The sequence below is a fragment of the Myotis nattereri genome (assembly GCF_964212035.1).
Source record: "Myotis nattereri genome assembly, chromosome: 1".
NCBI lineage: Eukaryota > Metazoa > Chordata > Mammalia > Chiroptera > Vespertilionidae > Myotis > Myotis nattereri.
The window spans coordinates 21395436-21423082 of record NC_138075.1 but is presented as its reverse complement, the minus strand read 5'-3'; the positions used below and the strand labels follow the sequence as shown (position 1 = coordinate 21423082).

Sequence of the window (27647 nt, the reverse complement as noted above, 5' to 3'; positions counted from 1 at the left end):
GAGTCTGTCCTGTGCATTGTAGGCTGTTTAGCAGTATCGCTTGCCTCTGTCCATTAGTAGTTCCATCCAGTTGTGGCAACAAAATGTGTCTCCAGACACTGGCACAGGTCTCTTGGGGGGCAAAATTGCACCCGCTTGAGGACCACATTGCCTTAAAGCCTGTGTGTGCCTCTGCACTCCGCAGTCACAGGAGACAGAATCCTACAAGCTCCGAGAGAACTGTGCTCTCCTATTACAGATTAGAATCATGAGTCCAGAGAGAGAGGGACTCACCCAGCATCACACAGCCTGTCAGTAGAGCCGGGACCAGAAGCCAGGTCTTTTGATCCCCGGCTCAGGTCTCCTTCTGTTAACCACAAGGCCCTGCTCTCTCGAAGCACCAGTGCTCCATACCCTGACACCTGTTGGTAGGCTGCTGAATGCAGTCACTGAGGCAGACAGGTAGTTGTCCCAAGAGACTGGGCAATTATTTCTTTGTTCTGCACAAAACAACTGGAGGGAAAGAGAAGGCACCAAGGAAGAAACAGCTTTATTAGGAGTCCACGCATGTCTGGGGAAACCCAATCCAATCACAGAGAAGAGAGGCTAACATTGTATAGGGCAGGCATCTAGCATTACAGAACATCCTCTTAAAAACCAAGTGTGATACTAAAGACTCCATCTCAATATCCTAACAGTCAGAAATGCTGCTGAGGTCAGCCCTAGTGGAGGCTCCTGGTGCAACAGCGAGTTCTGTGCATCCGGGAGAGCTCCGGTACTGCCAAATCTAAGCTCCACACAGGTGGGCAGTCTGGGGCAGGAGAGTTAGAGGGAAAGGCAGTGGGGATGTTCTCGTCACCTACACAAGGTCATCTCAGTCTGCAGGTGAGAGAGGAACCAGAGGTCCTTGAACAGAGGCTAGACTGGGGCAGCAGAGGGACGCTGGCTGAAGACACAACGTCTGGGCCATCTGTCATAACTTGGAGTGCTCCGTGCAGTCTGGAGTGAGGGCACCTCCAGGAGGTCTTGCAACACTGGCACCCTTCTCGAGGAGCCATTTTGGTTCTGTTGTGACTCCATTCACAGCAGAACTGGCCATGTCCAGCACCAAGTCCAGGGTCAGAGTCGCTGAGAGGACCTGAGTGGTCACTCTATGACAGCTGCACCTCCTAGTCTAGGAGACTTCTTTAGCAGAGCAGTCACTTTCCTCAGACCAAGGGAGATCCTGCCCCAAACGGGCCCAGTCTAGAAATGACTCCACTTTCACGTGAGCACCAAGTGGAGGGAATCTTTCCCTTGAGTCGAAGCTTTAGATCTCGGCCCTCAGACAATGGCCCTTAGACAGAAGATCAGTGCTCAGGTGCCAGTTTCTGTCCCAAGAGTAGCAGGTGCCACCTGTTAATGACAGGCCCAAGCGATGTGCTGCTGTAACTCTCCCAAAGGAGAGTGCGCGCTCTGTCAGCTTCAGACTGAAGAGTCCTGGGTTCAATTCCAGTCAAGGGCACGTATTTTGGTTGCAGGCCAGATCCCAAACCCCGGTCGGGCAAGTGTAGGAGGCAACCAAACAATGTGTCTCTCTCACATCGATGTTTCTCTCTCTGTCTCTCCCCCTCCTTCCACTCTCTCTAAAATTCAATGGCAAATATCCTCGGGTGAGGATTAACAAAACAAAAAAAAAAAAGAGAGTACACTCTTTTCAAAGGCAGGAAAGGAAGAAACGAGGCAGGTCTCAGGGTAGCTGATGCCACTTAATTCTTCCACCGAATTTGCTGTGGGAAAAAACAATGATCATTTTGCACTGATCCCTACAGAGAGGTAGTGGAAATGCAATAAAACAAGACTCACAGGTAGGTACTGTAAGGACAAGAGGAATGGAGGAGGAGGGGAAGAAATTTTTTTAAAATATGTAGTGGAGTTCATTTATTCAGATACGAACTAGACACCCATTCTGATTCTCACAAGCCTGAGTTGGGGATTTATTCTGATCCTAACCTTCTCAGGGCCAAGATTAAACTAGCTTCTGCGCTGGCTGGTATGGCTCAATTCCCAGTCAGGGCACATACCCAGGTCGTGGGTTTGATCCCCAGTTAGGGCGTGTACGGGAGGCAACTTATTGATATTTCTCTCTCACTTCGATGTTTCTCTTTCTCTCTCTCCCTCCACCCCCCCCCCTACCTTCCTCTCTCTAAAATCAATAAAAACATATCCTTGGGTGAGGATTAAAAATAAATAGCTGAACAATAATTTTTTTTTAAAAAAAAGATTCACTAGCTTTCAATGACCCCAGGTAGGTCCCAAAACATCTAACAAGGAACTAAGATCAACATTAACAAAAAGCTCAGCAATTTCATGCTATGAGAGACAAGCAGGCTGTATTTCCCAAATTGCTAAAATCGATTTCACCCTCTTCTTACTTCCAACAGGTAGGTAATATCCATTCCCGGGATGCTCTGAATCTAACATTCGTTCCTGTATTGCCAGTAGTAAGTCTCTCCTACCTGCTAGGTTTAACAATTTTCAGAGCGGTTACAGTTAAGTCTCAGCTGGAGGTCCCCAGGTTACCCTTTTATACACTTGATGCTACTTTGAGAACTGTCTGTCTCCCGAGGCTGTGGCGGGGTAGCTGCCCTGCTCACCGTGCTGCTGAGAATGGCATCGATCTTCTCCTCCTCTGCAGATCCTTTGTCCACCTTACTCCTGTATGCTAGCAACTGCTGACGGTCCTTCAGGTCCCGGCAAGTCTGCACACCAAAACAGACTAGCAGTGGGCCCCAAATCAGCCTTCTCCAGGAAGGTCTTTTGCTTTTTGTTACTCCCACTTCGAGCCAAGGTTCAAGAAGAGGCTGGGTGACAGGGGCCAAGTCCCCTCAGAACCTCATGCTGGAGTGAAGTCTACAGAGCTTATGTGACTTGATTCAGGTCTCTGAGTTCTCTGAGTGCAACAGACTTTTAAGAGCACAGAGAAACCAGTCAGAAGGCTGGGAAAATAGCATAGAAGTGCTGGCCTCCAAACTAACTCCTGCCAGACCATTTTGCCCATTACGTTGAAACTGATAGCAGGATCTCAGGGTCCAGGACAGAGACTACCATAACCCCCCACTCTCCACGGAGGCTCTAACTCAGGGTTCTTATTTCCTGGGGACTCACCTCAATGACGACATCGTGGCACTTGAACTTGGTAGCTAAGTTCAACTTTGTGTCCACATCTTCCACTAGATTGACATACTCCTGTAATATCTGTGGGAAGAGGTACTTCTCATTAATGATTCCCAGAACTCTGAAAAGTAGGAAAAAAATCCGGAAGAAGGTGGACAAGTTCATCTACAACATCTGATGTCTACAATTCCCATCAGCAACCACAGGACCAGTTCTGTGGTGGGAAATGAGGTGGACCCCAAGCAGCATTCCACACTCCCCAGGAAAGCAGGGAAGAGCATGCTCCTCCATAGCCCCGAGCTGGATACCCAGGCCAGCAACGGGCATGCTCCACACCTGATCTGCACTGTGCCCTGATGTCCCTTCTCAGTGAGTTCTCCTTTGTATCATTTCACCAATATGGCAGTACTCCACACGGGCTAAACACAGTGAGTGCTCCTCAGAGAGGGCAGGTTACTTCTAAAGGGCAGAGAACGTCTCTCCCTGACCTGTCCTACATCAAGACCAATACAGCCATCATGTTGCCCTTAAGGGGAGAACAGAACAGGTCAGGTCTCCTATCACTGACCAGTAAGAGGCTACAAGGTAGGTCTCCTAGAGGATCCTGTCCCCAACTCTCTTCAGGAGCCATTACCTGGACGGGGGCACTGTTCTTGTGCAGAATTTCCACAACCCGATGGAAGCCAATAGGTGCCCTCTTCTTGGTGTAGCCCAGCCAGTTCTGAGAAAGAAGATGGCAGTAGTAGGTAGGCCAGACACGAACAGTACACCCTGAGCTGTCTCCCTGCATTTTACAGTCAGCCTAGAATAATGTGATGGTGAGAGTGGATGGACTGGGGTGGGGAACAGGGAAATAGATGAGTTTTTTAGAAAAGTCAAGAAACTTGAGAGGGTGGGAGAGTCAGAAGTATAAAATAAGTTCTTAGGTTTATAGGCACTAATGCAGAAAAGTGTGAAATACAGCTAAATGAAGTAAGTAATTTACACAACCACACTTATAGTATGAACTTATCTAGGAGAAAAGTCCTACTCTTTACATCTCTACTTTTTTAAAAAAATATATATTTTTATTGATTGGAGAGGGAGACAGACATAGAAACATCAATGAGAGAGAATCATTGATTGGCTGCCTCCTGCACCCCTACTGGGGATTAAGCCTGCAATCTGGGCATGTGCCCTTGATGGGAATTGAACCTGGGACCCCTCAGTCTGCAGGCTGACGCTCTATCCACTGAGCCAAACTTACATTTATATAAAGATGTTTCTTTGTATTTTTTTTTCCATTAATTTTTAGGGAGAGTGGAAGAGAGAGGGAAAGACAGAGAGAGAAACTTCAATGTGAAAGAAACACTTCAACTGGTTGCCTCCTGCATGAGCCCTCACCAGGGCCCAGGCTGGGGAGGAGCTTGCAACCAAGGTACATGCCCTTGACTGGAATCAAACCCGGGACCCTTTGGTTCGCAGGCCGACGCTCTATCCGCTGAGCTTAACCAGCTAGGGCAAAGAGGTTTCTTTATAAATTCGTGAGGAAAGATCTGGAAAGCACTCATCAAACTTTGAATGGCATCTGCCTTGAGGAAGTGGATGAGACTAGGAGCAGGAAGTCAGTGGAAGAGAAACGTCACTCTTCACTCTTTACACTTCCATACAGTGTTTGATTTGGACACAGACACGTATTGCTTTGGTAGTTAATGTAGCTAATTAAATAACTAACAAAGGGGGAAAACAGAAAATTCTCAAACCCATAATGAAAACAAATCAGTATTTAACATGTCAACCAGTAGACATGACAACCAAATATAATGCAAGATCCTTGGCAGCAAACAAACACAAGAACAAACAGAAACCGCTCTAAGGAGCTAATTTATTACAGACTATATATATGATTATAGTATTAGATTAATGTTACATTTCTTGAGAGGAGTTACAAAGGAGAAAAATATTTAAGAGAGAAGTAGCATGATGTCTAAAACTTACCTTCAAATGGTTCAGCGAAAGAAAAAAAAGCTTATTTGCTGTCTCTCTTTCTACGTGCACAGAAAAAGAGAAAGCATATATAGCGAGAATGTTAATGAGTAAAGTAGGTAAAGACTATTAGTATTCACTATAATATTCTTTCAACTTTTCTTTAGGCCTGAAATTTTGGAAAATAAAAAGCTGGAGGAAAGATGTAAGCCAGTCACTGGAACAGAAGATTCCCATGAGTCTAGGCCAGTGATGGCGAACCTTTTGAGCTCGGCGTGTCAGCATTTTGAAAAACCCTAACTTAACTCCGGTGCCGTGTCACATATAGAAATTTTTTGATATTTGCAACCATAGTAAAACAAAGATTTATATTTTTGATATTTATTTTATATATTTAAATGCCATTTAACAAAGAAAAATCAACCAAAAAAATGAGTTGGCGTGTCACCTCTGACACGGGTGTCATAGGTTCGCCATCACTGGTCTAGGATAACAAGAGGATGTGCCTGAGGCATCAGCAGCACAGAGAGATCCAGGCACTCACCTTTGTGGTAAAGAGAGCATCTACATCATGCCAGGCACGAAGCTTGGCGCGGGCGGCCAAGGCAGTCAGCACATACTGTTTATCTGGGATCTAGAAAGCAGAGACCAGAGGAATTTAAGGGGAAGTAGGAAGGTGCCAGAGGAGGTACTTGAGAATTCTGGAAGACAGGCAAAAATATACCGTAGTGTTGATTCTGCCTCTTAAAAATCTGTAAGTCTCTCAGGTCCCCAAGACCCTGTAGTTTCCAAGCCCCAGCACTGAGGTAGGACGTTCAATTAAAGCCTGACCTCACTCCCCCACAAACACTTCCCTTCCCACCTTTAACCGTGAATATAAGACACCTACTGTGCAGGGTTACAAAGCAACATCCCCTCCACATAGGTACCCTGATACTACTTTTACCAAAGCACCGACCGTTTTATATCTACCTTAAATGTCTTCTTCAGGTTGACTGGACTGCTGAATGTCCCCTAGGGTGAAAGTGGAGAAGAAACTCTAGTGTTACTGACTTTCCCAAAATACCACCCAATCTCCCATCTTCTTTTGTACTGACTAGACTTTCTACATTTTACTCTGTAACCAATTAAACCCAGAAATTATTTTGAGAGCAAAGCTCCATCAGGTCTAATCAGGTATCACTGCAACCCAGCTTAACAAGACTGGGTTAATAAGTACAGTATTTTTCCCAATTTTATGCTAATCCAAAGTCCACTTGTGATCATTAAATTTTATAAAATGTGTTCAAACATCCAGTTACCTGACACCCTGCTGCTCTTCTGTGTCAATCCATGTGCATTTATTGGCCTTAGAACAGAGCCCGCTGTGGGACCAGCACTGCTGAGACAGAACGTGCTACGCTATAGGCCAGTTCACCGGGCAACACACAAGCCTTACAAACCCCTCTTCCCTCCTGGCTCACCCCTGAGGGCCAGGAAAGCCTCCAGGTGGATTCCCAAGAACTACAGGCACCCTTTGATAACAGGGTACATCAAAATACTGACTTCGAGCTAGGTTCCTCTGTGCAGTGGGAGTGTGTGGGGTCTTTCCCGTGTTGCCTGTACCTCGGGCTCCGTGTAGTGGTAGAAGCAGGAATAGAAGAGTGTCGTCACTAGTGGCATATTGAGGATGGAAGCTTTGCGGGGGTGCTTCCGGAAGATCTCAGTCTGTCCTGCTGATTCTAGATGGCGGTCATTTGCCTGTAGTGGAGCAAGCCAAGTGAAAAAAAGAACTATGTCCATGCAGTAGAAGCAGAGAGAAACAATGCTACAGTAGCTGCATTTCCTACCCTAGGAAAGAGGCAAGGAAGAGAAAAAGAAATGGCTGGAATGACCCACGGGAGTCTAAAAGCCCTAAAATGATGATAGATCCAAGTTGGATGGAGGCAGACAGAGGAGTGGCAATGCAATGGGAATTCTGGGATGAAGAGGAAATAATTCCAGGTTAACTGCAGGTGAGAAGGAAAATGATGCTAAGAATAGTGGAGGGAAGGGGCTACGGTGGAGAGGGAGAAAATGAAAGGCTCTTAGAGACTGTAACAGGAGATGACATATGTGGGCAGAGCACAGATGGGTCCCAGAGGCTGATGGCACTGAGCTTTGGCACTGAAGCAGAAAACACAGATACGAGGAGTCTAACCTCAATAATGATCTGACGTTCCAGGAGCGTGTAATGGTCTTGTATGTGTGCAGAATCTTCCACTGAAAATGGCAAACTGATAAAGAGCCAGAAGGTTAGTACCTTTTTCTCTACTCAAACAGGAAACAAACCCAACTAAACCAAATCACTACTATAACATAAGAGGTTCATGGTGCTTGATAAATCTGATCTCAATTCACCTCTGGAGCATCCCTAAAAGGCAGAGAGAGAGAAAGCAGAAAATAGAGCAGACCTTTGGCTGGGATTTTGCATTTAAGGTTTTTGCCAACTAAAGAGGGATCCTGAAAATTGACAAAATATATGTAGCCATTAGTGACTTTGTTGAGGAATGAACTAGAATCCTCTCGCTGTGGGAGGTGTAATGATTGGTGAGTCACTTGGCTAAGGAGTGAGCCCAGCCAACTGCTCATCTGCATCCCAGTGAAGCACTTTGGTTCATGTTATTGCTTAATGTCAACGCTTAACTCTCCTTCAGGGTCACTTACATTTGTGAGCTACTGTTTTACTGTAGGGTAATAAGGTAAAATTAAATTACACGGCACGGTAGTATGTTTGTAGACTGGTATAGATGTCAAAGATTCACACAAATGTCAAAGGCCCCATCTTCAATACTACATTATATTTTTACACATGAAGAAGCTGAGGGACAAACAGTGTCTTACCTAAAAGGCACATGGCAAGTCACTGGGTAAGGCCAGGAACAGAAGCCAGATTTTAAACTCCCAGTTCACAGATCTACTCTTCAGAGACTGTGGCCTTATTCTCCTACTCCACTCATTCCAGGAAGAATTCTGAAATTCAATTATACTATCCCAGATTAAGTGTGAGCCACAGCCAATTTTTAAAAGAGGTAAGAGGAAATGAAAATAGGTTCCAGTCACTTCACTACTCTAACTTTTCTCTTTGTTTACCAGAGGCCATAGGACATAACTCAGTATTTGATTTGATAAGGTTAAAAGTGAAGATGGCATTGACGTAAATGAATTTCTGAATGTGAAACCTGAAAATCACGTCACATGAGGAATGACTGGAACCACTGTGAACACTGAGCCTGGAGAAGCAAGGTTCACTGGGCAGACTCTACACTTGCCTTAAATTCAGGGAAGCAAGATTTGGCTCAATATAAGGAAGCACTTTCCAATCATGAAGGTTGTCCAACAATAAAATGAGCTACTTCCAAGAGCAGCAAGTGCCCAATCATTGGAAGAGTGATGTGTGGGGCTGGTTTTCACAGGGACTTATATTCTGGGTCAAAGCCTGTATTGAACTTTGGGGTTTTAAGGACTAGTAACATTGAAAATAATATATAAGGCAGTGGTTCTCAACCTGTGGGTCGCGACCCCTTTGGGGGTCAAACAACCCTTTCACAGGGATCGCCTAAGACCATCGGAAAACACATATATAATTACATATTGTTTTTGTGATTAATCACTATGCTTTAATTATGTTCAATATGTAACAATGAAAATACATCCTGCATATCAGATATTTACATTACGATTCATAACAGTGGCAAAATTACAGTTATGAAGTAGCATCGAAAATAATTTTATGGTTGGAGGTCACCACAACATGAGGAACTGTATTAAAGGGTCACGGCATTAGGAAGGTTGAGAACCACTGATATAAGGTAAAGTGTTTCCCACTGTTACTGTGATACATATGGTCATAAATCAGTGGTTCTCAACCTGTGGGTCACGACCCCTTCACAGGGGTCGTCTAAGACCATCCTGCATATCAGATATTTTCATTACAATTCATAACAGTAGCAACATTACAGTTATAAAGTAGCAACGAAAATAATTTTATGGTTGGATCACAACATGGGAACTGTATTTGAAGGGCCAGAAGGTTGAGAACGACTGTCATAAATAATTACAACCAATTTTATTATCAAAAAGTGTATATCCAGTCAAGGACCATTTTTTTAAATTTGTGTGTTGGGGGGAGGTAGGGGTGATGGGGGGGGGGATCCCAGAATAAAAGGCAGTCTTTCAATTAAATAAATGTAACTTTCAAAAGAAAAAAACAAAACTCTATACTGTCTTTATTTTCCTTAATTTACCACCAATGAAAATCCTATTGGGGACTAGTATTTCAAACCACTGAGTAAGCCAATTTTTAATGATGCTTGTATGATCCATTGTGTTAGGCTTTCCCTTCAACTATCTATCCATTCCACCCTCTTTCAGTCACTTAATTCCTCTGCATATGAGAATTTATACTTAAAAACATTTCTTCTCCATACTCACCCAATGCAGGTCTTAAGAAATTCTTTCCGTTTCTCAGGGTCCTGAATGCTCAAGTGCTCTCGATAATGGGACAGCTTAAGAAAAAAAACATAGAAAGGCTGTGAGCTAGTCTGTCTCCTTAGAAGGGGGAGGTAACTCCTTAAGCGGACTTTCCATGCCTAAAAACTAAATTCTTGCCAAGCCAGTGTGGCTCAGTGGTTGTGTCAACCTATGAACCAGGAGGTCACGGCTCGATTCCAGGTCAGAGCATATGTCTGGGTTGCAGACTTGATCCCCAATAGGAGATGTGCAGGAGGCAACCGATCAATGATTCTCTCTCATCACTGATGTTTCTCTTTTTCTCTCTCTCCCTTCCTCTCTGAAATCAACAACAATACACACACACACACACACACACACACACATTTTTAGAGGTAAATTCTTCATTATCAGAGATTCCTTCTTGGTATGGATTGGATGTGGGAATGGAGAGAGCAAAGAGTGATTTGAAATTACTCTTTGGGCCCTGGACAATGTGGCTCAGTTGTTTGGGCATTGTCCTATGCTCCAAAAGGTTGCCAGTTCAATTCCCAGTCAGGGCACATGTCCAGGCTACATCCTAGATAGGGGGCATGCAGGAGGCAACCAATCCATTTCTTGCTCTCACAACCATGTTTCTCTCTCTCTCCTTCCCTCCCTCCCTCGCCCTCTCCCTTCCTCTTTCTAAAAATCAATTTAAGCCGAACCGGTTTGGCTCAGTGGATAGAGCGTTGGCCTGCGGACTCAAGGGTGCCAGGTTCAATTCCGGTCAAGGGCATGTACCTTGGTTGCGGGCACATCCCCACTGGGGGGCGTGCTGGAGGCAGCTGGTCGATCTCTCTCATCGATGTTTCTAACTCTATCCCTCTCCCTTCTTCTCTGTAAAAAAAAAAAAAATCAATAAAATATATTTAAAAATCAATTTAAAAAATCTTTACAAAAAAAGTCACTCTTTGGTTTATCTATAATTGCAATATGTAATATGGTAGCCAGTAGACACATGTGTTTGTTTATATGTAAATTTAAACTAATTAAAAAGAAATAAATTCAGGTCCTTAGTTGCACTAGTCATTTTTGAAGTGCCCAACAGCTACAAGTAATCTGTGGCTCCCACATCGAACAGCACAGATATAGAATATTCCCATCATTGCAGGAAGTTCTATTGGGCATGCTGATCTATAATAAAACATCTTCAATTCAAACATAATAAAGTACATGCAAAAAAAAAATAAAGTTTTAAATAAAATTGAGTTACCCAAACCACATTTATTTTCACTAATCAAACTTCGAAACAACAAACTTTATAAAAATGCTGTATGGAAAAAATTCCTTAGTTTCAAATCTATGGAGATTAAAAATAGAAAAAAAGCCTTTTCAAAATGATTACTACAAATTGCCAATCATTTTCAGCAGAATAAGATAAAGCATTTTTTGAGACTTTACGCTGACTTAAAGTATCAAGTACATGTTCCTTTCACAAAATATTATAAAAAAGATTTTCCTGAGTTATACTCTGTTGTGTAAACAAGTTTAACAACATTATTAAATGTGCCAGCCAAACATGAGCACTGCTCTCACCACACATGTGCTGTACAGTGACTAAAGGAACAATCCTGCCACTGACAGCGCTGGGGAGTTGAGCCCCGCACTTTAACAAATTTCAAAAAATGGCCCTAGCCATTTGGCTCAGTGGATAGAGCGTCAGACTGTGGACTGAAGAGTCCTAAGTTTGAATCCAGTTAAGGGCACATGCCCAGGTTGTGGGCTTGATCCCCAGTAGGGGACGTGCAGGAGGCAGCTGTTCATTTATTCTCTCTCATCATTGATGTCTCTTATCTCTCTTTCCCTCTCCTTTTCTCTCTGAAATCAATAAAAATATATTTAAAAATGGATCACTAAAGTTTTAGTAATATAATTAAACTTTTGGTTAAATTTCAGATTTATTCTCATATTCCAGAAGTTCACTCTATAATGGTGAAAATCTGTCAGAAATCTATTTTAACATTCAGTCACTGAGCTCTAGCCAAAGTATGTGCTGGGTGTGCCACTAGCTTGACCTATCTTCCTTCTTCACATATATCTGGTTTCTTATCCCTCTTAGCTTTCAATAGTGTCTTTTCTTTTCTTTTTTTTTTCTTTTCTTTTAATTCATTTTAGAGAGAGAGAGAAAGGGAGAGAAACATCAATTTTGTTGTTTCACTTATTTATGCATTCATCGGTTGATTCTTGTATGTGCCCTGATCGGGGATCAAACCCTCAACCTTGGCATATCAGGATAATGCTCTTATCAATGGAGCTATCCAGCCAAGGACCAGCATCTTCTTTAGTATTAGAAGCCAAAATCCAAAAGCTCCTACAAACCAGGAATTGAAAACAACTAGAAAGAAACACACAAAATTACAAATTGATGAGCCAATTTTCATTCATTTTTTTAAATTTACAGCCCAATTAAAAGAACGTAGAAAAAACAATAAAGCAGTACATCATTTGGACTAAGTTTTCAGGATTCCTAGATGTCTGTCTCTCCTGAATATAATCAATACAAATGGAAAATAAGTATGTTCAATCATTCTGGGATCCTGGCGACTGGGTTTTGGCTTAGATTTCAGTTAAGTAAGTCCCCAACTGAAACAAAGGCCACACTTACCGCAAGCTCTTCTGTTCTATCTAGGAACCTGGGAAGAAGCAGAAGGAACACAGCATTTTTATCTATTGACATGTGGCAGCATAACTCACAAAATAAGACAACTGCTCTAAGAGAACACAATTCAAACTCATTTGCCTCCACATGTAAGATAAACCCTTGTCTTCTTAAACTTTCTACCACAGCAACCCTTTGAAAACACATGGTGGACGAGGTATCAGTGCTCCCCTGATCTTTCTAGCTGAGCAAAAAGCAGGGACAAGAAGGCACCGCAGGGCACTAATAACTGTAGGGTTAATTGGGCTCATGGGAAGGTCAGAGCCTCCTTAGCCCACAGTAATGCCATGGACCCTTTGAGGAAGAGTCAAGCACTATCCTTCTCTGCCGACTCCTGAACAGGTTTTCTACATTGTTCTCTTGTTTTCATGTGCAGAGTGAAGTGTGCTTTGCCTTTCCCAAAAGGCGGTGAGGCCTTGGAGAACAAGGACTTTGATGTTCTGATCCCTTCTCACTCTGAACGGTCCACTATACTCAACATCATGCTCTGACATAGAGGTGAGGCTTACTGAAGCCTGCTGACTGGGAAGGAGGGAAGGAGGGAGAGAACACCTTGCCTCGATCAATGTGCCTTCTGAAAACTCATGGCTAACCATCTGTAATCTTGACTCTAACCAGGTGACCTGCTTTCCCCACCTTAGTCTTTGGGGAGCTCATCACTGTGCTGCAGTCACTGGTAACTGGAGTTACCCTAGGCCACATGTCAGCCTCAAGAGAGGTTCCAGCCCCTTCTCTGACACTGAAGAAAGAACATAACATACACACATTTTAACCTAAAGGTAAGAAATAACCTACTGATTGGAATGAGATAGGAAAGGAAAATAGAAGACACCCCCTTCCCAACCCACTCTCCAGCCCCAGCAGATATGCCTACCTCTTATCTCTCCACCAATCAGAATCCTGCCTAATCTCATAAGCCCAACTCAATTCCTAACCTCTTCCATAAGGCTATCCTCCGGTATCCTGACTAAAAGTTACATTTGCTTCTTCTGCTCTTCCACTGTACTTCTCGTTACCAACACTGTAATTTAAGGTACCTTCAGCCCTGGGATCAGTAATAAAAGATACCTTCAGGCCTGGCCGGTATGCTCAGTGGTTACAGCATTGGCCTGTGCACCAATCAAGGGCACGCTCCTGGGTAGCAGGTCCGGTCCCCGCCCCCATTTGGGACGGGTGTGGGAAGCAAACAATCAATGTGTCTCTGTCACACTGATGTTTCTCTCTCTTTCTCCCCCCAATCTTCTCCTTTCTTGCTCCCTTCCACTCTCTCTAGAACAGTGGTTCTCAACCTTCTGGCCCTTTAAATACACTTCCTCATTTTGTGACCCAACCATAAAATTATTTTCGTTGCTACTTCATAACTGTACTGTTGCTACTGTTATGAATCGTAATGTAAATATCTGATATGCAGGATGGTCTTAGGCAACCCCTGTGAAAGGGTCGTTCAACCGCCAAAGGGGTCACGACCCACAGGTTGAGAACCGCTGCTCTAGAATCAATGGAAAAAATATCCTCACTCCTTGAATGAGAATTTAAAAAAGAAGACACCTTCACTATAGATCTTCCATTTTAAAAATGCTTACTAATTATTAACACTACAGACTAGGCATTATGGAAGTGTTTTACATAACACTAACTCTTTATCTTTATAATGACCCTGCGGGGTAGGTATCACCATCTCCATTTTACAGATGTGAAACTGATACTTGGAGAGGCTGGGTAACTTGCTCAAGGTCATGCTATGAATTAATGGTGGAGCCAGTATTCGATGCAGGTATGTCTGACTCCAGAACCTGGTTCTGAACCACGTGCTACAGTCACCTTATCACAGCCTGTGGTGCTAGTTATCCCATCACATTTCAATATCTTGTCTAATAAGCATTTCCAGAACAAACAGACAGTGTCTTCTTTGTGTTCCCCAGAGTTCTTTGAACAAAACACTTAATTTATTTACTGGACCAGATGATCGGTTCTTACCTGAAGAGATCTAAAAGCAGCTTTTGATCCCCTATTTCCTTAAGGAAGTGAATGAGATGTCTCAGGGCAACCTGTCGCACCTCTAGCTCTCGGAAGAGGACCTCTGAAAGGCAGGAAGAAGTTAGGTGGAGAAAGATTAAAGCTATTACTTAAGTGTAAAATTGGTCTCCCTACTCACACATTACAAAATTAATTCCTCAAAGCCAATCAGGAATTTTTTTTACAGTACCCATCCCTAAGGCTCAATCCACCATCAACACACTCCATGGTTTAGGGCAGCTCTATGCCACTGAGTCAGCTTTCAGTTCTCACCAATCCAAACATAAGGTACTCGCATCAACTCTGACTTTCTCAAACCAACACAGCTGTCTGTGTGCCCAGTACATAGAGGGGTGTTGCAGTTAATGCAGTTGCCACTAACGGATGACGACTGCCCTCAGAGACGTGAGCTGAACTCTGAGGTCTCAGGCCAGTCCAGCTGTCTCTGCAGCAGACTTGATGCTGGTAAATTCTGGTATAAAGCCACATGCCTATCTCCCCTCAAGTGCAGCAGACATCATGCTGAATGAAGATTTCCCTCAAACCATGCTCACCTTTGCTCAGTGTCCTCTTCAGGAATATCAGAACCTGGAGGAAGAGAACAAAGAGCCCTAGCTGGTTTGGCTCAGTGGATGGAGTGCTGGCCTGCGGACTGCAGGGTCCCCAGTTCGATTCCAGTCAAGGGCACATGCCCGGGTTGTGGGCTCCGCCCCCAGTGGGGGGTGTGCAGGAGGCAGCCGATCAATGCTTCTCTCTCACCATTGATGTTTCTGTCTTTCTCTCCCTCTCCCATCCTCTCTGAAATCAATAAAAATATGTTTTTTTAAAAGAGAGAACAAAAAATTAATTACCCAGTGCATTCTTTCAAACACAAAGCCCCACCCTGAGCACCAATGTCTAGGAATGAGGTCAGCAACTCAGTAGGCACCTTCGCAGGCCCAGACAACACATTTCTTGATGTGATGGAAGGACAGGTGGTGGACACCTGGAACTGCGCTGTGTCTTGGGAGACCACATGCCCGTGCCTGTACTGGCAAGAGATGCCTCCCTGCTCTCACACCTCTCCTTCCTCAGAGTATAGTAACCAACCTACTGCTTCTTGATTATAATCAAGAGTTCCACATACAACACATGTCCTACCAGCCAGGCTTTAAAGCACGTGTTACTGAGAATCCTACACATCAAAAGGAAATCCAGGATCTTTACTTGACATTTAACCTAAAATGTTAAAGTCTATTCTGATTGGATTTTCAGAAACTAACAAAAAATAATTAAATAACAAAAAACCCCCACACTCACAGCAGTAATGACGTTTCCATCATGCATGCTAACTGCTTCCTCTAAGAGTTGTAGCTTGTCCTGTAAGGAGCGGAATCTTTCTAGTGAGCAGACCTGGTGGAATAAGAAGAGAATTAGTGTGCTGGGAGAAGACTGTTCACTACATTCCTCTGTCGCTGGACACCGAAGTACAGGCAAGAATAAAAGGAAATGTCTCCAAAGAAAGCCACTTTATTTTTACACTGTGGTGCCCAGAACAATATCGACAGTAGTTTCCTACCAAACCCTCTCTAGTCAGCCTTATGCTTTGTATGTCATTTCCTGATGAAGTCTTGCCAAAGTCAACAGGTAGAGATCACTTCCTCTTTTTATAATGAGGTATAAATTACATACAATAAAATCTACCCTATTTAAATGTACAGTTCGGTGAGTTTTGACAAGAATAGAATTCCATGTAACTACTAACACAATCAAGATACAGAATATTTCCATCACCCCAGTAAGTTTCCTTGTCTACTTTAATGTCCATACCTTCCCATCCCATCCCCAGTCTATTATATATACCACCATTTATTTACCTATTTAGCTCTGGATGGATATTTGGATTTTCACTTTGGGGGCTATTATGAGTAAAGCTGTATGAACATTTGTGTATAAGCCTTTGTATGGACATGTTTTTGTCCATACAAAACATGCACTGTAAATGTCCACGAATGAAATTAAGTGTATGATTAACTTTGTAAGAAACTGCCAGACTATTTCCCAAAGCAGTTTTACTATTTTTCCTTCTGGCTGACAGTGTACAAGAGTTCCACATCCTCCTAATATTTGGTATGATCAGTATTTTAAAGTTTAGCCATTCATTCCAGTACCTGCATAGTGGTATCATACAGTTTTAATTCACATTTTCTTGATAACTATGTTGAGCACCTTTTCAAGTGCTCATTGGCCATTCATATATGTTTTCTGTAATATAACCGGTCAAATCTTATGCCAATTTTTATTGGATTATTTCTTATTACTGAAAATAACTTTCTTTATATTTTCTGTATGAAAATCCTTTATAATACGTATATTTTGAAAATATTTTCTACCAACTATAATGATATTTTCATGTTTTAGTTTGTTTTTTGTTAATCCTCACCCACGTATATTTTTTCCATTGATTTTTAGAGAGAATGGAGAGAGACTGAGAGAGAGAGAGACAGAGAGAGAGAGAGAGAGAGAGAGAGAGAGAGAGAGAGAGAGAGACCGAAGGGTCACAGGTTCAATCTCAGCCCCAGTCAGGGCTCATATGTGTCTCTCTCACGTTGCTGTTTCTCTCCCCCCACCCCGAGTCTTTTACCCTCTCTAAAAATCAATGGAAAAAAATATTCTTGGGTGAGGATTAACAATAACAACAAAAAAGTTAACTCATAATGGATCTCAGCCCTAAACATAAAAGATCACACTCATTCTTTTATATATATATATAATTTTTTTTATTTTTAGAGAGGAAGAGAGAGGGAGAGAGAAAGAGAAACATCAATATGAGAGCAGAACATTGATTGGATGCCTCCTGCACAACTGGATCCAGCCCTGATGGGGAACTGAATCGTGATCTCCGACACTCAACAACTGAGCCATGCTGGCCGGGCTGAACCGGCAACCTTTTGGTGTACAGGACAATGCCCAACCAACTGAGCCACACTGGCCATGGCCACCCTCATTCTTAAAAGCACTTTTCCCTCTTGTCCATCACTCTTTCCCCATTACCCTATCAAAGTAACACTAAGCTCTAGAGAATCTCAAATTTTGCAGCTGACTTTTCATCTTAGTGAATTTATTTTCTTCCTGAAAATAACATTTAACAATTCGAATTGAATAGAGGGGTCAAGAAATCCTCCGTATGGGAACAGTGCCAGCCTCCCCCAAAAATCCCACAACACTTCATTCCCCAGTGGTCTTACCTTGCCCTTCCGAAGGCGTCGCACCGTGTCGCTGGGGCTCCAGTCATTGCTGTAGTCCTGGAATATTAGCAACACATGAATCCCAAGAAGTTAAGGGATCAGAATTATCAGTGTGCCAGCTCCCCACATCAAACTCAGTGTCTTAGTCCCTAAAGGGGGACATATTTTGTGGGAGGGAATGGAGAAAAATTAATGAACTGAGATAGTCTTGTTCTGAATTTCTGAAGGAACTAGAACAGGAATAATACAGACGGGAAGAGATGAATCAAAAACAGAATGAACCAATTGACAAAATCAGTAACACTGTGCCTACTGATTTAGGATATCAACCCCTCGATGCAATCAATCCCATTTTTGAGACTCTAAATAATAGCTATGCCAGCATAAGGAAAGAGGGAGACATGTTCCTTTTCCAGACTTTAGGATATAGTTTCTTCCTTATGAATCCATTTGCTTTTTTATGTGCTTCATGGGAGTACAAGCTTCACCAAGTTTCCAGTTCAGATTGATGATCAAAAGTTTCAAGGTACAGCCTTCAAAGAGCAGCACAACGGGGAAGGAAAGTGTGCTAGGACTGAACCAGAAAATAGATACTTTTGAGTCCAAGTTCCACCATTTCATAGCTGTGAGACCCCAGGCAGGCCCTAATGTTTAGAAATCAGTGTTCTTATCTATAAAACGGGGTTAAATTAACAGGTGCTTAAAAAGTTGGGAAGATCAAGCAAGGTAATGTCAAAGCACTTTACACTGTGTCCAGTGTCAACCCAGTGTAAGGTATTACTCACCCTAAACTCCCCCTTGGGTCTCCCCAGCTCTGGAGCATAGCTTTTGGCAGGTGTGTCCGAAAGAGCTGAAAGAGAACAGGCAGGTGTTTTAGAAGGACACCACCTTCTTGTCATTCCTTTCCTCAATGCCTCCTTCTTGACTTGTAGGCTCCCAAGGTATGTTTTAGGGCCCAAAGTAATTTTCAGTACCTCTCCAAAGCCAGTATCCCAGAAGTCACCCATTCCCCTGTAATCAGAATCTACCTCTTACTCCGTATGAGAAAATTTCTCTAATAATGATGAGAGATTCAGAATAAATTTTATTAAATCGTCTAATTACCACTTTTCTCCATGATTTCCCAGACTATACCCCAGATCAGTAACGTCTCCCAAAGTAATCAAGAAAAGAGGGTCAATGCCTACCATCAGAAAGGGACTGGAAACTTCCAAGTCTAGTTCTCCCTAAAGATAAAGAACACATGAGGGAGAAGGTGAGCAGTTAAGCCAGACCCATTCTGACTTGGTTAAGGATGTAGTGTGTATAAAACCTTATTATGCATTATGGGAACTTAAGACTTAACAAAAACTTTATTCAATTTCAGAAATTTAAGACACCATGCGGGAAAAAGGCAAGAAGGAAAAAATTTTTAATTGCGATAAAATACACATAAAATAAAATTTACCATTTTAACTATTTTTGAGCCTACAGTTCAGTGCCACTGAGTACACCAAAAGTACAACCATCGCCATTATCCACCTCCAGAACTTTTTCATCATCCCAAAATGAGGCTCTGTACCCATTAAACAATAACTTCCTGTTCCCCTCACCCCCAGCCCTGGTAACCACTACATATTCTACCCTCTGTTTCTATGAATCTGACTTTCTAGATACTACATACGTGTATAAGTGGACTCATACATTGTTTATCTTTTTGTGTCTGGCTTATTTCACTTAGCACAAAGTTCTCAAGGTTCATCCATGTGGTAGTATGTACCAGAATTCTGTTCCTTTTTAGCTGAATAATATTCCATTGCATGTACATTTTGCTTATCCACTCATTAGTCAATGGACATTTGGGTTATTTCTACCTTTGGCTATTCTGAATATTGCTGCTATGAACACTGGTGAATAAATATTTGTTCAAGCTCCTGCTTTCAATTCTTTTGGGTATATACCTAGAAGTGGATTTTTTAATCATATGGTTACTGTGTTTAACTTTTTAAGTTTTTTAAAAACTGCATACTGTCTCTCACACGTTCTACATTCCCACCAGCAGTGCACACGGGTTCCCAACAGCAATGCACAGGGGTGGGGAGAACTTCTGACCTAGGCAAATTTCTTCAGTACCTGTCAAAGGGCTAATGCCAATTGTGTTCACATTCTAGAAACCCAGACCAACCCCTCTGAATTTCTCTCATTTCTTCCACTCTTGATCCCCAACTGCCAGCTCCAAAGATAACTCTTTTTCCTTCAATAATCATCTCCCACAGTAAATAAATAGAATAACCCGAGTATTTTGATGTTGTTGTTGTTGTTTTTAATCCTCAACTGGGGATATTTTCCCATTGGCTTTTAAGGAGAGGAGAAGAAAGAGGGAAAGACAGAGAGAAACATCAATGTGAGAGAAACACAGCAATTGGTTGCCTCCCGCATGAGCCCTGACCAGGGCCCAGGCCAGTGAGGAGCCTGCAACCAAGGTGTGTGCCCTTAACTGAAATCAAACCTGAGACCTTTTGATCTGAAGGCTGACGCTCTATCCACTGAGCCAAACCAGCTAGAACCTGAGCATTTTTTTTTACCTCTAAAAAAGTTGCTCAGGGAATAGGTAGAAGTAGGTTTGGGTAGCTGCGCATAGGAGGAGAAGCTGTTTCGGCTCTTTAGCTGCTCACGCCCCTCGTGGTTTAACCCACTGTTCCCAGCAGTCTCTTTGATGGACCATGAGATACCTGTGAGAAAGTAAGAACTAAATCAGTCATTCTCATCCAAATAAATCCTAGATAACAAGCATTCCAACAAACTTAAAGGCTTTTCACCAGAGGCCCTAGTCCTTTGGCTGACATGGACTCCAAAAATCAAGGCAGGGAGAAAAGATAGAATCAGATAGACTAATCAACAGAAAAATGGGCAAAGGAAATGAATAAAGGGATCACAGAAAAAATATTCAAAGGGCTATTAAATACATGAAAAGATGCTCACCCTCACTTTTAATAAGATAATTACATACATGAAAAGTACACTGAGACACCACTGGTCCCCTCTAAGACTGGCAAAGATCCCCAGGTTTAATAACACCCTGTGTCGGCAAGGCTGTGGGGGACACAGGAACCCTCTGACATTGCATTGCTGGTGGGAGTATAAATTGACGCAACCCACAATTTGGCAATATCTATCCAATACAGATGCAAATGCCCTCTGCCAATAACTTCACTCTATAGGACTTGATCGTTCATAGTCACCTCTGAGAATACAAGGTTATTGATAGCAAAATAAACAACACAACATTGGAAACAATATAAAGTTCATCATCAGTGAGCTGATTAAATAAATTACAGAAAATCCATATATAGTAATACCATACTGCTATTTAAAAAAACAGAGAATGAGAAAGCTCTTTATGTACTGATATGAAAACATTTCCAAGCTATAGCATTAAGTGAAACGTGCAGGGTATAAAGTATGCTATCACTTGTATAAAAAAAGGGTAAGTATATTCCTATACGTATTTATAAATGTAAAACGAATCTTTTGATGCATACATAGGAAGCAAACAATCGCAGTAATTTCTTGGAAGGACAGGGACTAAGAACTAAGTAGGAGGGAAACCTTTGCCTATATACCTTCAACACTTTTTTATTTTTAAATCACATGATAGTATTTCCTATTAAGAAATTTTTTTTTAAATATCCTTAAAAATCTGATAGACTCTGCAAAGGTATTAAGTGGTACTATATAAATACTAGGCAGCGAGACTTGGTGGCTAAGGAAGTCAGTTATGCCAATAGTTATGAGCATGTAAGTCAGTAGTTCTCATATTAGAAGTATCTGCAGCGGTTTTTATACAATGAGACCCCCTCCACCCCATCCCTATCGCCTGCTGAATCAGAGTCTCTGGAGTGAACCCTAGGAACCTCATTTTAACAAGCATCCAAATGGGTCTAAAATAGCCAGTTAAGTATTAGCCCTAGGACAGCAGACCTACCCACATGGGAAACACTATTGTATTTCCCCAAGGATCTTCTCCTGGGGTTAAATTTCCAGATGTGTGCATCTGAAAATAGCTACCCTCATTCCCTTTCCTGACAAGCACTGAAGAGACAGACAAGTGGGCCTTCATTGGTGACAAGAACCCTGAATGTCACGCCCCTCGTCGGGCCTTTTCTACTTACTTCCCACAGGTTCCCCAGTCCAGCTGACTCTCTCCAGGTCATCGTCGTCGTCATCATCCACAAAGTCTCGAAGACTATTCACTGCCCGCTTGGATTCCTTTAACTGCAGAGGAACATCAGGTGGACACTTAGGCAATCAGCAATGCCCACCCTTCTCTTTGAAAACCAAGAAGGCTGAGGAACTGGAACTTGAAAATGGCCAACACTTTCACCTTCTGCAACAGAAAACTAGTCTGCTAAATATTTGCCAAGAAAACAAATTGCTTTTTAGCCAACACTGCAGTCCCGTGGCAAAGGAGTTGGGGGGCTCTGAGTTCTAATCATACTCCTGGCAATGCCTTGCTGTGTAAACCTGAATTAGTTCACCGACTCTCTCGGGTGTTAAAAGGATATGTTCCTGCATTTATAAAACAGACACAATAAACGGACAAAATCTCCACCCCAGTCCATCTTTCAAATAGAATAAATTATATCACATGATAAAAGACAGGATTCTTAAAACAAACAGAAAGAAATGAATCATCTTAAGACTATAAAGGAAGAAGGGCAGATGCCGGGGTCCAACCCCAGCGGGTCCAGGGGTCCCCAGAGGTGTGGACGGAGTCGGCGAAGAAGGAATGACATGGAGACAGCGTTCAGTTGATCAGCAGCCTAGCCAGGATCTCTAGCCAAGTTCTGGTCAGGATCTTCAGAGAGGTTCTGCTTAGGATCTCCAGCCAGGTTCTGTCCAGGTTCTCCAGCCAGGTTCAGTCACCAGGTTCTAGTCAGGTTCTCTTGCCAATTTCTGTAGTCAGGTTCAGTCCAGGATCTTTTGCCATGTTCTCTCCAGCGAAGTTCTTCTGTATGTAGGTTCTGTGTAGGTGCTGTCTTCTTTCTGTCTCCTAAGTTCTGTGTCTAGGTTCTGAGGCCAGTTTCTGTCCAGGATCTTTTGCCATGTTCTCTCCAGTGAAGTTCTTCTGTCTCTAGAGAACGTTCTGTGTAGGTTCTGTGCCAATTTCTGTCTCTCTCTCTGTCTCTTGCTGTCTTGTTACATCTGTATTTATACCAGTTGATTCAATCCTATCAATCTCTATTACAAAGGTTAGGGCGTTTCTTATCTCCATTCCAGGGAGTAAAGATTATGTAGCTTAAGCATGATTGTTCATAGTTAAAGTGATTAATTACCCGCCTGGCACTTAGTTAAGAGGTTTTATTCCCTCCCTAACTTCAGGGGAAAATCCCTACCTGGGGAAACAACCTTTCTCAGAGACCTTGGTTAAAACACATAGTGCCAAGAAGGTGAGCGAACATATTAAGAACAGTATGCCATATATGCCAGGTCCCTTGAAACAGCAAGCATGGACTGGCTCCCGGCAGGCAGAGAGTTGGTTTTTACAATCCTTCTGTTTCTTTTCTGAGGGCTCCTCTCCATGAACATTTTCCTGAAGATTTGACCCAAATGATTTCTGAGCCTAATGGAGACCTGGTGAATCAGGTTACCAAGCACACAAAGGGAAGGAATGTTAGAGGCACTGAAGGGAAGGGTGCGACCTTCAGCAACTGTTCATGGAAACCTACCTGAGAGAGCTCATCATCATCATCATCAAAGGTGAAAGCCTTGAACTTGGAGCTGTTCCAATATTCCTCCTCATCAACCTTTGTCCGATTCATCTGGAGTGAGAGGAAGACCGATGTACAGTATGTCCCTTTCTAGACTCCCCCCCAAAACACTACAAATCCCCCGCAGTAATCAGAGATGTATAAAAGAATCTGGTAAAGCAAATACTGAAGCTGCCATGTCAAATCAGATTCTTGGGTATCCAAATGATCAAACCATACTTTTGATCCTCTAATTACCTACAAGTAGTCATTCATTCCTACAATACCTACTTTGTTCAAGGCACTCTCTCAGGAATTATAAGGGATATTTTAAAAGTGCAAGATACAGTTCATCCCCTGAAGGACCCAATAACAGAGCTGGAGTATTCGGCACAGGTATTTAGAGGCAACAGTGCAAGGCAGGCAAGTGTTTTAACAATGCATTGCCACCCAGCCATTGTGGCTCAGCGGTTGAATGTTGACCTATGGAACAGGAGGTCACGGTTAGAGTTCTGGTCAGGGCACATGCCTGGGTTGCAGGCTCGATCCCCAGTGGGAAGTATGCAGGAGGCAGCTGATCAATGATTCTCTCTCATCTTTGATGTTTCTATCTCTCTCTCCCTCTCCCTACCTCTCTCTGAAATCAGTAAATATATATATATTTTAAGAATTCATTATCAGCTTTGCTGAACACAAGATCAAAGCACAAACAAGCAGGTCATTACTGCATTCATTTGTTCAACACATATATATTGAGTGCCAGCTCTGAGGCTCTGGGAATACTACAGTGAATAAAACTGACAAACATCTTGCTCTTATGTATGCTTGTTAAATGCCTGAAAGAATAAAAGCAATTTTAAAAAGCAGAACTTTCCTTCCTATATCTTCAAATCTTCATTAACTTATTAACAAGTACCTACCCAAACTTGGGAAGTAAGAGCATAGCAAAAAAATGTGTGTGTATATATGCACACATACATGTATATTATACACACACACACACACACACACACACACACACACACACATTTGGTCGAAAGACCACAAATCCCTCTCTCATCTACTCTAAAATCAGATGCTGGTCTGAAAAATATTTGCCCTAGAATTACAAACTAAGTTATCAATGCTAACTGGATAGAGTGAAAACTGGTTTAAACCAAGAACTAGGTCCAAAATTTCCACAGCACCACAAATAACTCCAAAGGCTCCACAGTGTCAAAGGAAGGATCAATGTGCCCTTCCTTTCTTTACAATAGCACCTTTCTCAAGAGAGCCTTCAGAAACGCTCATCTTGGCAGCCCTGTTGTGGTTTCCAATGGCCCTTACCATATTCTACTTTCCCTTTCTGTTTTCAGGGCATATAGGGATGGCAAAGGTATGGTTGGCAATTTTCTACTGCCTGATTCCTTCCCATTCTACTGAGCCCAGATGTACCTTAAAAAAAAATTTTTTTTTGTAATTATAGTTTTATTGATTTCAGAGATGATAGGAGAGGGAGAGAGATAGAAATATCAATGATGATAGAGAATCATTGATTGGCTGCCTCCTGCACATCCCCAGTGCAACCGAAGCATATGCCATTGACTGGAATCGAACCTAGGACCCTTTAGTCCGCAGGCCAATGCTCTATCCACTGAGCCAAACTGGCTAGGGTGCTTAAAAGTTCTTTTGTATACTTAACTCCAGGGAGTCAAAACCAAATTAAAAAGCTGGCAAACAATGAAATCATCCCTCATTAGTGGTACAAGCACAGGTTTTGTAGTCAGGTAGCCTTGAGTTCAAATCTTTATTTCTCCAATTCTGAGCAAACTGGGTAATAATTTTCCTTCTAAGCCTTGGAGAAAATCATATCCTACCTACACAGGGTTGCAGTGTAGAATATATAGGACTCAGGAAACACCTATCAAAGTGCCTAGCAGAAAGTAAACACTCAACATTAGTTCCTTTTAGTATAGGATCTCTTACCGACATCTTCCTACCTCAGTTACCTCATCTGTAAAATGGAAATTAATAATAGAAACCTATCTTATAGGACTGTTGTGAGGCTTAAACCATTTAATACATGCCTGACACAAAATTAATGCTCAGTATTCTTTTAGTATTTTTTAAATTTAATTTTATTTATTTTTAGAGAAAGAGAGAGAAAGATCCATTTGTTATTCCACTTATTTATGCATTCATTGGTTGATTCTTATATGTGCCCTGACCAGAGATTGAACCCACAACCTTGGTGTATCCAGCCAATGCTCTAACCAACTGACCTACCCAATCAGAGCCCTTAACTTTTATTATTAATAAAGTATTATGGTACCTTGGAAGAAGCTAGAAAGAAAATATTTTTAAGCAATCCTAGAGATAAAAAAAATTTTTTGATATAAAAATTCTTAGTGGCCATCACAAACACTGTAGGCATGCATAGAGCATATACTGTAAAGTCTCTGGCACAGGTGCCAATTTATAAAGCACTCACTTTGTCATCCTCAGAACAACCCTGTAAGGCAGGCCTGGCAGATTTTTTTTCCATTTCACAGTTGAGGGAAATGAGGCACAAAAGGATTAGCTATCAAAGCCACCTTGCTAATTGCTCCTATGATCCTGGTTTGCTGACTCCTGGATCATTTCCACTTTGACCTGCATGGTCCTTCTATTTTTCACTATAGGAAAAACTAGGGCAGGTCATCTTTCACTATAGTAAATAAAATCTGTAAATATCTACACAGAGGATATGATTTAACTGATTTCAGTAAGAGAGGAAGGGGTCCCGGGCTGGTTTGGCTCTGTGGATACAGCATCGGCCTTCGGACTAAAGGGTCCCGGATTCGATTCTGGTCAAGAGCACATGCTGGGGTTTTGGGTTCAATCCCCAGTAGGGGGCGTGCAGGAGGCAGCCGATCAATGATTCTCTCTCATCATTGATGTTTCTCTCTCCCTCTCCCTTCCTCCCTGAAATCAATAAAAAAAATTTTTTTAAAAAGAGGGAGACAGAAAGGGGGGAGAGAAACATTGATCCGTTGCTTCCTGTACACGCCCCCACTGGGGATCAAATTGCAACCTAGGTATGTGCCCTGATGGAAATTGAACCCGAAACTTTTTGGTATACTCAACCACTAGAACCAACTGAGCCACTGGCCAGGGCTGGAATTTTTTAACCACACATTTTAGACTTGGACAGATACTTGACATCAATTTGTCTATTGCCAAATCAGAACCTAGATTTACTTGGCAAGTAAAGGGGTAAATATTTAATGGCTCAAGAACTTATAAAGCAAGCAGGTACAATTTTAAGAGTGAAAAAGGTTGTTTTAACACCGTTTAAAATACTTCAGAGGCCCAGCCAGCGTGGCTCAATGGTTGAGCATTGACCTATGAACCAGGTGATCACAGTTTGATTCCCGGTCAGGGCACAGCTCAGGTTGCAGGCTGATCCCCAGTAGGAGGCGTGCAGCAGGCAGCGGATCAATGATTCTCTCTCACTGATGTCTCTATCTCTTATTTCCCTCTCCCTTCCTCTCCGAAATCAATTAAACGATATTTAAAAAAAATACTTAAGAGACTTGTCCTTATGGTCACCTATTTAATAAAAGCCCACGAGGGGAGAAGAACATGACCAAGAAAGATGGGGAGTGCGGGGATCAAAACCCGGAAACCAGGTCCTGGCTGAGTAGCTCAGTTGGTTGAAGTGTGGTCCCAACACGCTAAGGTCGATGGTTGGATCCCTGGTCAGGGCATATCCAAAAATCAAACAATAAATGCATAAATAAGTGTAACAACAAATCAATGTTTCTCTCTCTAAAACATCAATTAAAAATAAAATAAGTAAATTCATAACCAACAAGCATCCCTGCCCCAGGACAACCCAGAAGCCAGCTATGGAGAAGTTAGATTCGGATTCGGTTATCCTCTGCCAAGCCAGGCCTACAGGGATGAGGCTATGAACTGAGACCAGAGGATGTGAGTTTAATTAGTGACAAACGTCCAAGAAGTCAAGGATCTACCGCAGTTGCCACAGCCCGGCGGACCCTTGGTTGACTAAATACTCGTTTAAATCAAACGTCGGGGCTGAGTCCCAGCTCCAACCCTGAGCGTACTCTGGTCTCCCAACCAGGGGAGCTCCGACAGAAAGAGTCAGGCCTGGGGGTGTCTAGCGACGCCTCAAAGAACAGGGGGAAAGATCGTGGTGCGAAGAGGCTGGACTCAGCCAGACCCGCGGCTCAAGGGGTTTGGGACACCCTCACCTCTTCCACACCGAGCCCTCCCAATCAGGACCGCGCCAAGCTCTTCGGCTGCTAGACAAGCCTTTCTAGACTGGGTGTGCGGCATAGCATAGGGGCGGAAGGCGACAGTCGCGGAGGGGCGGCTAGAGGGCACCTGCGGCGAGAAAGGCGGCGCAGGGCATGCTGGAAG

At 42.7% G+C, this 27647-nt stretch overlaps 1 protein-coding gene across 1 annotated transcript; it reads right to left on the bottom strand.

Moving 5' to 3' along the window:
• Window positions 1-513: 513 nt before the first annotated feature.
• VIPAS39 (VPS33B interacting protein, apical-basolateral polarity regulator, spe-39 homolog) lies at window positions 514-27574 on the bottom strand. The gene is made up of 20 exons (XM_081083893.1): window positions 27479-27574; window positions 23223-23315; window positions 21666-21768; window positions 20079-20225; window positions 18702-18740; window positions 18300-18364; window positions 17515-17571; window positions 15587-15679; window positions 14842-14875; window positions 14249-14351; window positions 12218-12245; window positions 9553-9626; window positions 7280-7355; window positions 6706-6840; window positions 6073-6114; window positions 5645-5734; window positions 3770-3856; window positions 3127-3216; window positions 2616-2720; window positions 514-1748 (listed from the first exon to the last, which is right to left on the bottom strand). Exons 2-20 carry the CDS (start codon window positions 23313-23315, stop codon window positions 1728-1730), a joined length of 1482 nt encoding a protein of 493 aa, XP_080940019.1. The 5' UTR covers window positions 27479-27574; the 3' UTR covers window positions 514-1727.
• Window positions 27575-27647: the final 73 nt, after the last annotated feature.